Source organism: Nyctereutes procyonoides, unplaced genomic scaffold, assembly GCF_905146905.1.
Source record: "Nyctereutes procyonoides isolate TBG_1078 unplaced genomic scaffold, NYPRO_anot_genome, whole genome shotgun sequence".
NCBI classification, from domain to species: Eukaryota; Metazoa; Chordata; class Mammalia; order Carnivora; family Canidae; genus Nyctereutes; species Nyctereutes procyonoides.
The window spans coordinates 8,186,813-8,204,020 of record NW_026575139.1 but is presented as its reverse complement, the minus strand read 5'-3'; the positions used below and the strand labels follow the sequence as shown (position 1 = coordinate 8,204,020).

Here is a 17,208-nt window from a genome sequence, read left to right as displayed (position 1 = left end):
ACTATTTAAAAAATAAAAAAAATACATTGTCTTCTTTAAACACATTTTAAGGGGATGCCCAGGTGGCTCAGCAGTTGAGCATCTGCCTTCGGCCCAGGGTGTGATCCTGGAGTCCTGGGATTGAGTCCGGCATCAGGCTCCCCACATAGAGCCTGCTTCTCCCTCTGCCTGTGTCTCTGCCTCTCTCTGTGTCTCTCATGAATAAAATAAAATCTTTTTTAAAAAATAAAAAATAAACACATTTTAATATAGGGTTATGTCTGAAATTGGTAAAACCAGTCCTGGCAGTCCCATCATCCTCAGCCAGTGATTGGTCCAGGGACAGTCACGTGCCCAGCTGAGCAGAAAAAATGCAAGGAGAGTCCACTGGGGCTTCTGGGAAAGAGGGTCTGCCTCCCTGTTGGAAATGATGACTAGAGAAACCCTTTTGCCCCCTTGCTGTTCCTTCTGGAACAAGATGTTCCTCAGGTGAAGATGCAAGCTTGCTGTGTGGCAAGCCATCTTAGGGCCATGAAGGGAGATATAGCTTAGGGCTTGGAAGAGTCTGGGTTCTAGAAGATACTGTTGAGCTATCAAGCCATCCCTGGAACCACCTAAAAGCCTCTGGGTTTTAAGCTACCATTGGTCAGAATTTCCGTCACTTGTCACCTGCATCCTAATTGATACACACACAGGAAAGGGAATGGCCTCACATGCTCTCCCTCAGGTCTGCTGGTGCTTCCACCAGAGGCCCAACTGCAGGAGGATCTTGAAGGGAAGCGGTGTGGGAGGGTCAGTACACAGTCCTGGGGTCACACCGGGTATCAGTTCCCAAGAATTGAGGATGACCTTTGTCACTGATAACATTTACTGGGCAGACTTGGGACTTTCCAGGTAGGGTGCAATGAGCTCTACCCACGTACCTGGAGGCCCTTCCCTAGAAGGGACTTTCCCTAGAAGCCCGACTACCATGTCATGCCTGGCTGGTGGCCTCCCTCCTCCCCCCTGCACACTGGTCAGTCCTCCTGGCAGGACCACGGTTACCTCGATCTGGGGCAGGAAGGTGTGGATGGAGGGCAGGTCTGGCAGGCTGGCAGTGACATCCAAGAGCCTCTGGGCCAGGGTCCTCCATATCTGCAGGTCCTGCAGAGGCCGCTGGAAGCACTGCCACAGCTCCACCCCCGTGGCATTGCGCAGCCTGGTGCTCTTCCCCTTCATGCTGCGAGGGCCATGGAGAGGAGAAACCGAGACAGGAAAGCGTGGCGTCAGTCCAGAACAGAGGTCTCTCCCGGGACCCCGGGGGGATCCCAGCCTACATTGTTCCCACGGTGGACTCTCCCCCGTCCTTGGGCTGCTGGGAGTGGCTATGGGGTCTCAGAGGTCTACACCTCTGGAGAAAAGTACACTGGAAGCAGCCCAGCCTCACGACCAGAGAGCCTCGAACCTTGGAGAAGGAATCATGCAGCCCCTAGCCTGGTACTGCCTACCCCCAGGCACCTCGCAGAAGCTAACACAAAATCCCTTCCTGAGTAAGAGACCATCATCCTAGGCCCAAATCATTTCTAGAAATAATCTTCCAAATACAATAGCCAGTCAGAGCGAGCGAGCACATAAAAGCTCAATAGGAGAAGCTAGAGGGAAGGGGGGAGCCCCTCGGCTCCCCGTGCACAGAAGGTCACGGCCCTGCTACCACCTTAGCACCCCTGCAGGGGATCCAGGTCCCTGCTCTCTGGTACAGATGCACAAGCAAGGGGGAGGCGGGGCTCTGAGTTCATCCTAAAGGAACCTCTGCATCAAGCAGAGGGATGAGAGGTGCTCTGGATACGGGGACATTTGTGCTGTGTTCCCAGCACCTCTGAGGCTCACGTAGCACAAGTTGCTCCAGACTGCAAAGATACAGTGTTCAGCTCCAGGGAGGGCAGACATTTGATCTACTGACATTTGCAGGGCTAGGAACTGGAGCCCCTGTTCTGCTGAGCCCATGGGCGGAGGGGGACAGAGAGGTTGCTCTGAAGACAGGCTCAGACGCTGTGTGGGCACCATCTGCAGGGAGGGGGACGGTGTCTGTCTGTTGAAAAGCCCTCCCTTTGGGCCATTGCTTGGTGGACGCCTCCCCCGTGCTAGGCCACATAGAGACTGGATGGAAATGGGTGAATGAGCCACTCAGCACGGAACAAGCCAAGTCTAGTCCTCTTTCTGGAAACAGAATGCCAGTGGCTGAGGAGTGCAAGAGTGACCAGGTTGCAAGAGAAAGCCAGCACACCTGGTGGTGGCACCCTCGATGAGGTCAGAAGACCCCTCGAGCGTGAGGTCCGAGGCACGCCCAGGGGCTCCCCTCCCTCAGCCAGCCCGGGTACCTCTGGAACTCCTGGAGGGCAGCGACCACGCTGTCGGAGAGCGGCTGCAGGTCATGGGGGAAGGCGACGAGCTCCTTCAGCTGCGCCTGCAGCCGGGCCACCCGGGGCTCTTCAGCAGCCAGGGCTGTCCGCGTCGCCTGTGGCACACAGACCAAACCAGAGGGGCGCGGGAGGTTCAGTGACGGGGCGATGAGCACAGCAGGGTGCACGAGCCTGGGAGAAGACTCACCCAGGGCAGGGGTCGGAGTCCCCGGAAGCTCAGCCCCTGCTCTCCTGCTCTGTGCCCCGAACTTGGCATTTGCTGCCACCAAGCTGGGTTTTTAGGTATCACCACTGACCTCAGCGTTAAGAGTCATGAGTCCTCATGACACCTCACTGAATGCTCTGGGGTCCCATTCATTGAAGTTGCACAGAGACCCTAAGAAGTAACTCTCCGTGTCCCCACCGCATACCCAAGGAAGCTCCGGCTAGGAGTTATCTGACGGTTGCGGAGCAAGTGAACAGTGGACCTGACGTGGGAGCAGGGCCTTCTGGCTCTAACACTGCAGCACTAAAGGGAAACGACAGTCTAAAGAGGCCCCGTGAAGCCGGTTAGCGTCCTGGCAGGACGAGGGCATTTAGTTCCCCTGAGCCCTCTGGAACTCCTCCACTCACTGGGCTGCACGTCTTGGTGCCAGACACGGCCTTCTCCTGCTGTGCTGGGAAGTGTGGGGGTTTGACTTTGACCTTGACTCTCGATGGGCTCATGTTCGGTAGAAGAGATGGGGTAGCAGAAAGTGCTGGGCTCTGGAAACCTTCTCGACCCCTTCACCGCTGGGCAACCTTGGGCTGTTCCCTCATTGGCAAAGGGGGGCCACCCCCATACCCAGGTACTGGGCACAGAGCAGGAGCCCAGCTGTGCCCCTCCCCAAGTGCCCCACATGCAACCTCATGCCTTGGGCCAGATCCTCCATCCACAGGGACCAGAGGCAGCTCCAGCCAGGCTCAGTCTTGGGTGAACCACAAGTGACCTGGGACCAGGGTTGGGCTCAAAGGAGCAGGCTCAGATAGAGGGACTGTAGGCAGCAGCTGGGGGAAGGAGGGAACACTGTATAGGCAGCAGGACGTGGAATCTTCCCTGGGCAGCCTTATTCATCCTCATAAACTACTCTTGTCCATACTTAATCGTTAAGTACATGCAACGAAATCTGCACAAGTTTTTGTAGAAGATGAAGAAGACACAATTGGGGTGTATGAATCGGCAGTTTCCACACCATTCAGGAAGAAGCCCCAGGGAGGCTGGCCAGCCTGCAGGCAGGAGAGACTTGGCCGGCGCAGGGCCGGGGTCTGCAGCGAGGAGCAGCCTCGTGGGCTGCCTCGGGAGAAAGGCCTGTCAGGCCCACAGGACGGTCAAGAGTCACTATGGGGCCAGACAGGTCACAGAAACGTCAGGGGAGCAGGGAGGGACCAGCATGGGAGGCTGCTGCCCGAGTGCCGGCCTGGCTAAGAGCTGCCCCTCTCTGGATACAGCTGCCTTCACCCCGAAATAAGAGGGGGCGCTCCTGGCCCTGCTGTGCACTCCATACCCATGACGTGGGCATCTTTAGTTTCTGGATTGCTGGGATGCCCGGGAGGGGACCGTGGGCAGTGGCTGTGGCCGACTCTGGGTTAGCCACGAAACCACTCTGATCTCAACCCGCGCCACTAGAAGTCTCCCTGACGTGGATGAATGGCGCTGCCCTGCTCCACGTGGGGACGCCACCCCTCACTCCCGGCCCCCGTTCTCAGTGAGGGAGGGTTTGGGATGAGAAGGTCACAGCCAGACTGAGCTCCAGCGCCCTTGTTCCTGGTCCTCGCCTCTCACTGCGCTAGTTTTCTAAAACTGGGAGCCTGAGCTGGCGCAGAAGCACGTGCTCTTGAGTCAGGCTGCCTCGGTTCGAGTTCAAGTCCCTGGCTCCACCTGGAGGGTGCATAACCACAGGCGGGTCTCAAACTCTTGAGTGCCTCAGTTTCCCCATCTGTAAAAGGCGGTGCCCCCCCACCCCCTGCTGCCCTTGGCATAGGTTTGCACAGCTCTCAGCACGTTCCCGTGTCAGTTTTGAAGATGAACACGTTGCTCTTTCAGCTGGGGTCCTCGCACAACCTGCTTCTGTGGGGCTGGCCTGTTTTTTCAAAGAGGGAACAGTCCAAATCTCCTTCTCGGTGCAAGCGAGGATTAGTGCACTCTACCCTTCCGTTGCTCTGCAGGGCCAAAGCCGGTCAGGCTGCCTCGCAGCCACACACCTGGCCTCGTCCCAGGCCTCGTCCCACTCCGAGGCCGGGTGGCAGCAGGTCAGGCCTGCCTGTTCTTACTATAGAACATGTAATCGGTGCAAACAGCCCCAGTGTGAATGCTGCTTTCAGAACAAAAGTCTATAGTGATAAATTCCAGACTTCCCTTTCATTGACTTCATTTAGTCATGACTTGCTGGTCATTGAGGCCACACTGGAATCGGGTGGGGCAGAGAGTTCTCAGGAATGTGGTTGGCCTCCTGCCTCAGGAGAGGCTTCCTGAAACGCAGCTGGCCACAGGCAGGTGGCTGGTGTGATGGGGCAGTGGCAGGGCTTCCTCGGCCAGGCCCCGTCCCCCACCCCGAGTTTATTCTTTGACCTTTATCCCATATCTTGTGGGAAAAGCCAATACTCTGGGAGCCCCAACCTTGGCAGGTGCCATGCTGAGCACATCTGAAGCTCCCACCTGTTCATTCCTGCTCTGCACACAACTGAGGTTTAAAGCCCTTCTCCCAAGCGAGGAGAGAAAGCAGGACCTGCACCCAGGCAGCCTGACCGGAAAGCCCCCACCCTTGACCCCTGCACTCCCCACCTCCACCTGTGCCGAGGCGGACAGTCCTAAAGAGGTAGCAGGTCCCTGTGCGCAAAGTTGGTCGCTGCAGTGGAATCTGGTCTACTAGGAGGCTCAGGGAGCCCTAAGGACTATGCGCCTTGTTTCGACCCACACGAAAATATTTTTGCATCTGGGCAAGCATTAGAAGGAAGACAAAAAATAGAACAACAATGCAGAGTGGAGGTGGGATCTGGGCAGCGTTTCTTTTAGACATTTCCCCTAATGGTACGGACATAGAGCTACCCCGCTGAGTTAATGAGTAAAGATAGGAGTGGGGGAGGGTGTCAATCCTTATTTAAAAATCTCTCTGTCCAGAGGTCAGATCTCCTGAGCATACACGTGGGTGGGAGGAAGGCGAATATACTCCGACCACACATGGTGTCTGGGTGGGAACCCACCCCACCCTCGCAGGGTGGGCATGGTCCGCTTGCTCTCCCCAGAACCCCATCATCTCTACACTATACAACTTTCCCTCTGACCTAACTCTTCTTGCTCTGGGCTCAGGAAGTCCACCCCACATCCCACCACTGGGCAAGGGAATGGCAGGGTCCAAGCCAATCCACCTCTGGTCTTATTTACCCACTGACTCATCGTGTGATCCTGGGGATGTTGTTGTGGGGTGAGGAGGCAGGGGGATGGTGAAATCTCTCCAGGTCTCAGTCTCCTCATCTGGAAAATGGGAACAAACCCCCAGTTTGTATACTACACCCAGGGAACTCAGGTTACCAAAGATCCAGGAAAACCAGAGGGAGTGTGCCTAAGGCTCAGCTTGGTTCTCCCCACAGCCAAAGGAGCTCCACGTGGCGATGCCCCGAGGCCCCACGGCACCCGGAAGGTCCACGTCTTAGGCAAGGCCTGCTTACCGAGTAGAGCCTCCAGCGGGCCACCAGCTCTTCCTCTGTCCCCGCCTTCTCTGCGGGCTCCAGGCCCTCCTCGGCCAGCCTCTGGAGGTCCTTCTTGAACTCCGTGAGCTCGGCCTCCAGCTGCTGCCGCTGCTGCTCACAGGCACCCATGGACCTGAGCAGGCCCTGCAGCCGCCCCTCCTCCTCCTCCCAGAGGACCCGCAGCTTCTCCAGAACTCTCCGCATGTCCTCCAGCTCCTTGGTGATCTTCTCCGCACCCAAAGGAGAGGTGTTCTGGAGCACACCCACAGCCTGTTCCTCCAACCTCCTCAAGGACTTCTCACCCCAGGGAAAATCCTCGGCGATGTCCTAAAGGGGGCAGAGGGGGGATGGAGAGACACGGGAGGGGAGAGAGAAAACGTGTGCTGCCTTTTCCAGAGCTCCTGGGGATGTCATAGCCTTCCACTCACCCAGATTCCATGGTTAGGGTCCAAGGTGCCCTTCCAAGGGGTGGACTGTCTGCCTTGGTAGCGTTCACTCGCAACACAAGGACAGAATTCCTTTTCCCGGGTCATTTATGCCCATTTGATTAAGTCAAGGAGAAAAATCTCTGGCTTTAACCCCCTCTGATATTTGTTGATCTTCCTTTTTTAACAAAGAAAGAGGTGGCCTCAGGCTTGGAGCCTTTGGCTCACAGAAGTATGGAGCCAGATAGAACCTACTGATTCTGTTTGGTTCCATTATATTTTTTTATTTTTAATTTTTTTAATTTTTTAAATTTATTTTTTATTGGTGTTCAATTTGCCAACACACAGAATAACACCCAGTGCTCATCCCATCAAGTGCCCACCTCAGTGCCCGTCACCCATTCACCCCCACCCCCCACCCACCTCCCCTTCCATCACCCCTAGTTCGTTTCCCAGAGTTAGAAGTCTTTCATGTCTGTCTCCCTTTCTGATATTCCCCACTCATTTTTTCTCCTTTCCCCTTTATTCCCTTTCACAAGATTTTATTTATTTATGCATGGGAGACATAGAGAGAGAGAGGCGCAGAGACACAGGCAGAGGGAGAAGCAGGCTCCATGCAGGGAGCCCGACATGGGACTCGATCCCTGGTCTCCAGGATCACGCCCTGAGCTGAAGGCAGCACTAAACCGCTGAGCCACTGGGGCTGCCCGGTTTCATTATATTTATTTGGAAGGTTATCTTCTAATTATGAGTGAGTGCTGGTTTTGCATTCATGACAATGACATCAATTTTCCCTTCAAAGAAAACACTCAATTTGCTTTTAATTACAAACAAATTCATATAAACGCCTTTGAAACTATTTTATTTGCAAATGCCTTCAAAATATTTTACTATTTTATCAAAGTGTCACTGCATGGAGTGAAGTACATAGATCTTAAACATTACTGTCCAAATGGTTTTGAGAAATATTCATGCATATACAGTCCACATTGTTATCAAAATGTAGAGGATTTCTAATATCCCAAAAGCTTCTAGAACTCCACGTCTGAAATCATAAAATATATTCGCTTTTGAAACTGGTTTCTTTCAGCGTAACATCCTTTAGATTTTTCCATGCTGTCATAGATAGCAGTACTTTGTCCCTTTTTTGTCAGAATTTATCCATCCATCCATCCATCCATCCATCCATCCATCCATCTCTCCTGTTCCACGATATGTTTATCCAGTACTCTGCTAATTAAAGTCTGAGCTGCCTTCAGTTTGGGACTATCACAAAGAAGGTCTGATGAACATTATTATACTAGTCATGTAAGATTTTTTTGCTCATTGTTCACTGGTTTTTTTTAAAAAAAAATAAATCACCTTAAGTACAAATATTAAATAAATGGTACAGGTGCCGTATATCTGTGGCAAAACTTATAAAGTGGTCCTAGAATTACTGAAGGTAACCTAACATTCCCTTTATAGAGGAAGTCAGAAGCTCATTGGAGGTTACAGGCATTTAGGAAGGCCAGGGCGGACCACGCTTCTCCCCACTGTAGACCTGATGCCTGCACCAGGGCTCCTTACCCACAGCACTACTGACATCTGTAATCGGATAACACTGGAGGGAGCTGTCCTGTGGGTCTCTGGCCCCCATCCATTAGATGCCAGTTGCATCTCCACCCCCCAACTGTAACGACCAAAAGATGCCTCCAGACATTTCCAGAAGTCCCCTATTTGAGACCCCTTGGTCCAGACCATGCTGCTGTGGCCTTGGGTTTCCAAATGCCTTGCTGGCTCAGAGACTTCCAGAAAGCAGCCAAGGCCCCAAACATATCGCCCCAGATCCCATGCTTCTCCATATGTGGGGTCCATGTGCCATGGATTTTGTGTCTCCCGGGGCTCCCAGCACATCCTATTAGATAAGCAACAACACAGAACGCCCATATTCGAGCGTTTCCTCAGTGGGCCCCCGTGATGGAGAAGCAGCCGAGTTTACCTGCAGCATGCAGAGACGGTGCTTGGTGGACAGTTTGCAGCTCCGCCCCAGGCAGCTGCTCACCTTCTCCATCACGGCTTTCAGCCAGAGCTGGAACTCGTCCACACCCGCCTGGAAATCCTCGTGCTCCCGCGTCACCTGTTCCAGCAAATCCACTCTGGCCTGTGGGAGGGGAAGAGAGTCATCACTTATGCAGGTCCCCAGCCCAGGCTGCTTCAAGGAAGGCCTGCCTCTGTGTGTGTGTGTGTGTGTGTGTGTGTGTGTGTGTGTGTGTGTGTTTATGGGGTGTGAGCTGAGGTCAACCCTCTGTCCTTTTGCTGAAGATTAAGAAGTCCCAGATGCCCTTCTCTACCTTATTAGCAGTAAACCAAGAGACTCTTGGTCAAAGCTTGTCCACACTGGGCTTGTCAACTATACGGCTGGCTTTTTTTCCTGCCACGTCCTGAGAATGGCACTCAAGACAGGGGCGTTGTAACAATTCCTGCTACGCAACACTATCACTGGAGCACTCACCACAGTGCCAGGACTGCTCGAGGAACTTCATGTGCATGATCATCTCATGGAGCTCTCCTGACCACCCCATCAGCTGACACCATTCTTATCCTGGTTTGACAGATAGGGAAACTGAGGCACCAAGCAGTGGCCCAAGATCTCGTGGGTAGGAAAGCACTGAGATTCAAACCCAGAAGGCCAGATTGGGCCAGCAACATTAGTGGCCCAAGACTCCAGCAGTGTCTTCAGGGCATGCAAATAAACAGCAGGCGGCCCCCATCTCCTCACAGGGACAGCGCTGTTGCCAGTGTAGGCTGCAGTCACCTCACTTTTTAGACAATCCCACTCTTGTCCTAACCAAGCAGGGGCAAGATGGTGTCCTGAGGGCGGCTGTCATCTGGGAAATAGCAGTGTCCCTGCTATAAGACCTCTGTGCCCAGAGACTCCGTGTCTCAAACACACCCCTGATCACAGCCCCATTTCTCTAAAGCCTTCCATGGCTCCCCACTGCCCATAGGCCCAGATCTCAGTGTCCAGGGCAGGACCCCACGATGTGGCTGTGGCCCTGCGGTCAACACCCTGGGCTTGGAAGCCCACAGCCCATGACCTGAACCCTGGTCTGCCTCATGCCTGAGTCTCCCCATCTATCCATGTCGTTAATAGTCATTCCCGCCTCTTTGGGGTGCAGTGAGATCCAATCAGTCAGAGCTCACACAACCCCAGAACCACACTGGGCAGCTATTCAGCAATTGATCCCTGTGAGCCTTTGATTATCCTCGCTCGCTCTCTCCTGTGCTCCTGGCATATCCAACCAAGCAGGACAGGGCAAGCGGGCAGCTCGGCCTGGATACACTGACCCTGCCTCCTCTCTGACCCAGCCTGCTGCCCCAGGCTCAATGAACGGCCTTCCCTCTGTCCTGTGCTTCCCTCCAGGCCTTGCTCACACCTTGTCATCCGCTGGGAGAGCCAAGGGCTCCCTACACACCATGCTGCCCCTGGTCGACTTCCTCCCCAGGGCCCGCAGGGTGGCTCTATGAATGAAGGCGGCCCTAAATGGCAGGAAGAAATCACATGGAGAGTGGCCAACAGAGGGAAGTTCTTAAGGAAAGTCAACAAGATGGAAAGAGGGGATTTCCTTTTCATAAGCACCCACCACTCGCCTGGAACGTGACGAGCACGATCGTACTTTGCCATCACGATGATGCCAAGCCTGCCCCGTTATGCAGATGTCCAGGCTGATGTTGGGAGGTCACGTAACTCTTCAAGGGCTTATAGGCAAGATGTAAATGGCAAGTGCCTGGCTCCCAAAGTCACTGCCCTAATCCAGAGGTGGGCTGACTAGACAGTGAATGATTTGGACTTTTTATCCGCCTTGTGGTATCTGTGGTGGCAGCTGGCTCCGTGCTACTACATGGTGGTTCACAGCTGCCAGAAGCAAACATGTAAAGCAAGCTTGCATTCTGGTAAAACTCAAACGTGGACACTGAAATGTGAATTTTGCAACGTTTCCACATGTCCTGAAAGATTCTGTTTATTTTCCTACCTTTAAGCCATATGACATCAGGAGATGGGGTGGATGGGGCCCCCAGGCCCTAGTTTGCTGGCCTCGGCTCTTAGCCTGGAGCAGGCCATGTCTGGGAGGGTGCTGACCCTCAACAAAACCAAGTCAAAAGTTCTCAAATGGGAAGTAGGGACAGATACATGGATTCACAAAACTTCCCTATGTCAATGTGCCTTCCCCGGCTGGTGAGAAAGTCCTCAACAAACCCGAAAATACCAATGCATTCTTTTAGACCTTTGCAACAACCATGACAAGGAGGAGAAAATATCCTCACGTGAGAGATGGGGAAACCAAGGCACAGGACCAAGTCTTTTGGCAAAGAGCTGGCTGCCTAAGGGATTGAGGCTCGGAGCAGCAACAGCAGCACACAGCAGGTGCCCGAATTTGAAACGTGGACCAGGAGACAGGGGCCGCCTCCTTCACGCTTCGCCTGCTGGCCCCCCCTCCCCGCATCCACCAAAACCCTCCCAGAGCTCCCCCCGTCCACAGGCCAGCCTCATTTATGAAATAAAGTGGGTCAGGAATAACAAGCAGAGAATACGAGCTGGGCCCCGGGTAGACGCTGATGGTGATAAATGTCATAGCGAGGCGAAGTCTCTCCCCTGAACGTGCTGGCCGGAGGCCCTGTGTGTGAGCGATGAGGTGCTGGCCCTGGACGAAGCCAGAGTCAGTAAAAGCCTCCACGATCCACGATGCAGGCGCTCGGAGTGCAGCGCGGCCGAGCAGGGCAGGCGTCCAGGCGAGCTCCGGGCCAGGCATAACGAGCACAGAGCACAATTCAGCCACGGCCGGGCGGCCACGGTGCAGGATGACAGCAGTGACAAATGGGGGAGTCCTCCACCTTCCCTCATCAGACCAAACAATTAAACCGTCTGTGGCGGGCAGAGCCGTCAGGAATGTCAAAACCCAACCAATTAACAAGGGCGGCGAGGATTTACGCCTCTGCAAGCCTGCGCCAACGGCCTGGATCCATGGCCCAGATGCCAGACAGACACGCCGCCCGGGGAGGAGGAGGAGGCTGCTGTGTGCCTGGCCCTCCACAAAATGCGACTTAAAAAACTCATAATAAACAAGCAGGACCCCGCTGGCAACCAGCCTGCTCTGTTCTTGTGTCTCAAGATCTGGAGTGGACGGCGTGCTATTGCTCGCTCCCGGGCCTGGTCCCAGGACCTCCCTCCCTACAGGGTTAGGGGGAGGTGGGGTGGTCGCAAAGGCCACAGTCCAGAGGTGGCCTCCACAGTGCCTCCCTGCTCGTCCCCCTCAACACCAGGGGCTTTGCTAATGAACATATCGGAAGTCAAAAATGGATTTTCAGAGGGTGGAAACACTGGCCTGCTCACTAGCTTGAGAGACGCCGAAGTGGACTCTCATTGGTGAAAGTCAAGGTACTGACACAGATAATATCTGCTGCAGACTGAGTGGTATGCCCCGGATCCATAGATTGATGGTATTTGGAGGTGGGGCCTTGGAGAGGTCATTAGGGTCACGTGAGGTCATGAGAGTGGGGTCCCCATGATGGGATCGGTGCCCTTATAAAGAGAGTCAGCAGAGAGCCCCCTGTTCCCCTCTCTCCGCTACGAGAGCAAGAAGGCAGCCGGCAACAAGCCAAGGGAAGGCCCCTCACCAGGAGCTGAATCTGTCAGCACCTTGATCTTGGACTTCCCAGCCTACGAAATGGTGAGAAATACGTTTCTGCCGTGCAAGCCCTCTGTCCCGTCCAGGGTGATCGGTTATGGCAGGCGGAGCCGACCGAGGCAGCACCACAGAGACCCACCCTGAGAACAGGCCTGGATCCCTGGGGATTCCTACGCGGCCCTCATCCTGTCCCTGGGCTGGGGGCACTTCAGCGGCCCGCCTCAGGATGCCTCTCTTACCTGCCTCACAGAGCCTCTCATGCCAGGTGAGGCCTTGGTCGAATGTCCAAGGCAGGGGACCAGGAGGCATGCGGACCACGGGACATGCAGCATCCGCACCTTGCTTAGGCTAGAGCTGGGGCAGTTTCCTGTTGTCTAGGGCTGGAAGGCTGGGCTGTGCCCCTGGGGGTTCCTTGGGGGGCAGGGGCTATATCCCATTTTACCAATGAGGACCCTGGGGTTAGGAGTTAAATATCTTACTAAGGACAACACCAAAGTTGGATTTTCTCAGTTGCTTCTCAGTCCTTCTGAAGGCCATGCCTCCCTCTGGAATCTGATGGAAGCTATGGCTCCTGTCCCCGGGAAAAGGCACTCATACAAGCTTGCATACGATTTCAGAGGACTTGCAGCCCTGCCCGGCCCCTCTCCGGCCGGCACCTCTGGTCTGCCACAACCCTCCTGGGGGAGACAAGAAGCAGCTCTGGGGCTCCCCAGGCCCTCCCCGTCCACGGGCAGACAAGACTCCCTGTGAGTAGCGACAGAGTCCCAAACCTCTGGTGGCCAGGAAGAGAAAATCCAAGTGTCCGTGAGCTTCGGCCACAAGCTGGAAAAGCCAAACGGAATTTACTCCTCCAGGCAGGATCAGGTCACCCTGCAAACACCAGCGCCCATTTCTGAACTGACCCGCACGCCTGGCGACTCCAAGGGCCTCCACCCAGGGGGAGACGGCTTCCTGCCCCACCCCGTCCTGCCATGCCCGAGCCCCCGCGCTCCTGCACCCCAGACCCTGCTCGCTAACCTCTGCCCCCTGGGAACTCCTGGGAGCACCGTGCTCCCTCCTCCAGGGGCTCCAAGCCTCCCACTTACAATTGCCTTCCTCCTTCTCAGCACGACCTGCAGAAGCACAGGGGTGGGACCTGAAGCACCAGTGAGGATAGAGTCTCTCTACCTGGAGAGTCACGTAGAACTTCTGGATCTTTCTACTGGGACAGTGGTGTCTGCCACTTAGATGTTTTAAGTCTGCAAAATGGGCCCGTCAAATCTTCTCTATCTACCCCAGGGGAAGGCTGGGAGGACCCAGTGAGGTCAAAGACACAGAGAGACTAAGGAAAGATAGAAGCTGCCAAGAAGAATTGTGATTTCTATGATTTGTGGGGTTTTTGGGATCCAGTGAGAGAAGAGTCCCCGGAGTGACCCTGAGAATCTCTGAGGTGAGCATGTCCACATGTAGGCCAGGACGGGCACTCACCCAGTGCCCCAGTGCCCCAGGCATGTCCCCTCCACACACACACACACACACGTATGCACACACGCGTGTACACACATGCAAATATACACAGGTCTAACTACTTTCCATTTCCTGTCCTCTGCACGCCGCACGGAAGGCTCTCTGCTGATTGACATGAGCACCTGTTTCCTGTAAAGTCACAACTGGGAGGCCACGGGGGCAGACACCTCCTCTGCCGGGGCCCCAGAGACAGCTCTAGGGAAAGAGAGAGAACCACCGCCCTTGCCACTCGGGACTTGGTGAGGGCCAACTGGCTACACATGCAAGAGCCACACTCCCTGCTCTCCTTGCTTGTCCATCCTGGCCCTTGCACAGCTACCCCACAACCCCCTGTCCCTGCCCTCTGGGGCCTCAGGAATTGAATGCCTCCAAGCTCAAAGGTGAGGCCCTCATTTATTCAATACACAGCTCCGAGCACCTGCTGTGTGTTAAACTTCACTGGGGTTGCTATTTATTCCCCCTGCTATTGAGAGTAGAGAGGTTCTTTAGGTAGGGAGGCTGCCTGCCAGGCTCCAAGGGGCTCACCTGTGAACCCATTCAGTCCTCAACCTGCTCGCAGGTAGGGTGCGCTGCCCCAAGGTCACACTGCTAGGAAGCAGCGGAGCCTGGCTTAAACCCAGGTCCCTTCACAAGCATGCAGGGACCGGAGTCCTGTTCTTTTTTTTTTCCCCCTTCTTTTATTAGGATTTAATTTATTCATGAGAGACACAGAGAGAGGCAGAGACACAGGCAGAGGGAGAAGCAGGCTCCCTGTGGGGAGCCCTATGTCAGGCTCCATCCCAGGACCCGGGATCACGACCTGAGCCAAAGGCAGACGCTCAACCACTGAGCCACCCAGGCGTCCCTATTAGTATATTTTAAAGAGACTCTAATTTTTTTTCTTTCCTTGTGTCAATGTTTCCCTCCTCCCAGATTTGGGCTCTGTCCTCAAGCATTCTGAGTATACACATCATTTACAGTCTCCATCAGATTATTCGGGCAGCTGAAGTTCCAGAGTCTGACACTGCCGTCCGCTGGGTCTCCTGGCGTGGTGGATCGTTTCCCTGGGGCCTCTGTAGTTTTGAGCTGTGAGCTGGCCCCAAGCAGGACTCTATCTGCAGACCACCACCTCCCCCCACCCCCGTGATTGGGGCCTGAACCTCTGAGGGGCCTGAGCCTGCTTCAGCCAGCCTCCCCACCCCGGAATTCACCTGCTTGGCTTCACAGTCATGTCAGTGTGTGGGCTCAGGAGTTCCCACGTCCAAACTTGAACCCCAAGCCAAAATTATGTGAGAGGCCCCTGGCCCCGTACTCTGAAGGGTGATTATGTTTTCATTTGTTTGGGTTTTGTTTTATCCCAGAGCCCCAGCTGAAACCCGGGCTTCCTTTCTTGTGTTTGCACATGGGGAGATTTTTCTAGTTCACTCTCAAGGGTTCTCACATTTTGCTGCTGCCTCTGCTTCCTCTGGGCCCAAAGTCTTACTTCCTTCTCCAGCCTGAGCACTTAACCCCAGGAAAACCTCAGGCGCACCTGTGAGTTTAGCAATCTAGAACATCTTTGCTTGTGGTCCACACGGTGTCTCCTACCTTGGTGTCTGCACACACGGGTCTGCATTTAAGCAACGCCTGTTAAATTCTGTGCAGTATTTTTGGTTGTCTGAAATGGAAGGGTATTCGGGCTTTCTAGCCTGTCATATTGCCAGGTCCTTTCTGATTACAATTTAAGGACAACAATCCTAAAATGCACAGGGATATGGGAATGCATCAGAAGAACAGGACTCTAGGGACGCCTCGGTGGCTCAGTGGTTGAGCACCTGCCTCTGGCTCAGGGCCTGATCCTGGGGTCCTGGGATCGAGTCCCATATCGGGCTCCCCACAGGGAGCCTGCTTCTCCCCCTACCTGCGTCTCTGCCTCTCTGTGTCTCTCATGAATAAATAAATATAATCTTTAAATAAATAAATTTACTAATGACTGGGGCAGCTCAGCCAGTTCAGTGTCTGCCTTTGGCTCAGGTCATGATCCCAGGGTCCCATGTTCAAGCCCCACATCAGGCTCTCTGCTCAGGCGGGGAGCCTGCTTCTCCCTCTATCCTTCCCTCTGATCATTCTATCTCCCTCTCTCTCAAATAAATACATAAAATCTTAAAAAAAATAAATCTATACTAATAATTGAAATTGGTAAATCTATGGACTGGTTAAAACTCAAGGCTATCTGGACTCTGCACTCAGTGGGAAGTCTACTTAAGATTCTCTCTCTCTCTCCCTCTCCTTCTGCCTCTCCCCCTGCTTCCAGGCTCTCAACAAATAAGTAAGTAAATAAGTAAATAAACAAAGTCTTTAAAAAATCAAGGTGTGGGGATGGAGACAAAGAATGGGCAGAAGGATTGGAGGAAGGTCGAAAGAGAGCAGAGGAGGAAGGGTGGAGGGCGGTAGGAGGGAGGGACCGGGGAAGAGGAGATGAGCCAAGCGTCATGGCAAGGCCGAGCATCCTAGTGCGTCAGGCAGTGTACACAGCGTACATATGCTAAGCACCACACGTGTACGCGGCCCTGGGTGGCACTGGGTGTATGGATGGTACATCACAGGCTGTTGGGTGGGTGGAGGCAGAGGGGTGGGTGGCTGAGTAGATGGAAGGCAGGGATGTGGCAGTTAGGCGGTGGGTGGGTGCGTGCATGGACAGTGGTGACAGGCAGATAGGGAGTGAGCAGGTGGTGAAGGGGGGACAGGGGATAGGTAGCAGACTGCAGACAGTCACCTGAACGAGCAGGCGGTGGGTTGATGGGTAGTTGGAGGAGCATGTGGATGCAGGAGAGGGAGATTAAGTGGTTGTGTAGACGAATGTGAGGCTGGCTAGGCTGGATGAGTAGGATGACAGAGGGATGGGAGGGTGGGTACACAGAGAGAGGGCTGGGGGGGTAACAAAGGGTGGGGGTGGGGAATAGCGAATGGCAGACTGGGCCGTTTGGGGGGAAGACAGGTGAGTGGGGAGGAGGGTGGGCAGGTGGACACGTGGTGGTGGCCGGTGGGTCAGCAGGAGTTCGGGGAGTCGATGGCGAGTACCCAGGGGATCGATGTCTAGGGAGCAAAAGGGTGGCTGCATGGGGAGACAGAGGCAGGTAAGTGGGCGCAGGGGTGAGGAATGAGTCCGCCACCGCATCTCACGCACCTGAGCTTTGGCCTTCACGGCACTGTACTCAGCCTTCATCCTCTTCTGGGCATCCTCGTCCACACTGGGGTCCCCGATCCTGTTGAACAGGGAAGCCGCCTCCTCCAGCAGCCGGTCAAGGAGCACCGCCTCGTTGCCCACGTTGTGCAGCAGCACCTGGGCGTGGCTCAGCTGCCACTGCTTCTCTTTCAGGCCCAGCTGCAGCTCCGCGGGGACCTCCAGCACCTCCAGCATCTTCTGGAACCAGCGGTAGAACTCATCCCGAGCCAGCAGATACTCGCTCCAGTGCAGCCACACCCACTCGATGCGGCTGTGGACAGAGAGCACGGGCCGTGAGCCCCCTGCCCACCTGGCCCCGGTGCCAGGGGCACAATGACACC

General features: G+C 54.7%; 1 protein-coding gene across 5 annotated transcripts in view; it reads right to left on the bottom strand.

Moving 5' to 3' along the window:
• SYNE3 (spectrin repeat containing nuclear envelope family member 3) overlaps positions 1 to 17,208 on the bottom strand; it is a 97,380-nt gene that overhangs the window by 33,089 nt on the left and 47,083 nt on the right. For all 5 annotated transcript variants that reach the window (XM_055303636.1, XM_055303637.1, XM_055303635.1 and 2 more), the window contains exons 4-8: positions 16,829 to 17,138; positions 8,490 to 8,651; positions 6,063 to 6,410; positions 2,337 to 2,473; positions 1,024 to 1,198 (exon numbers count right to left, since the gene is read on the bottom strand). In XM_055303636.1, coding sequence (XP_055159611.1) covers positions 1,024 to 1,198; positions 2,337 to 2,473; positions 6,063 to 6,410; positions 8,490 to 8,651; positions 16,829 to 17,138 — 1,132 coding nt within the window. The remainder of the gene's footprint in view (positions 1 to 1,023; positions 1,199 to 2,336; positions 2,474 to 6,062; positions 6,411 to 8,489; positions 8,652 to 16,828; positions 17,139 to 17,208) is intronic.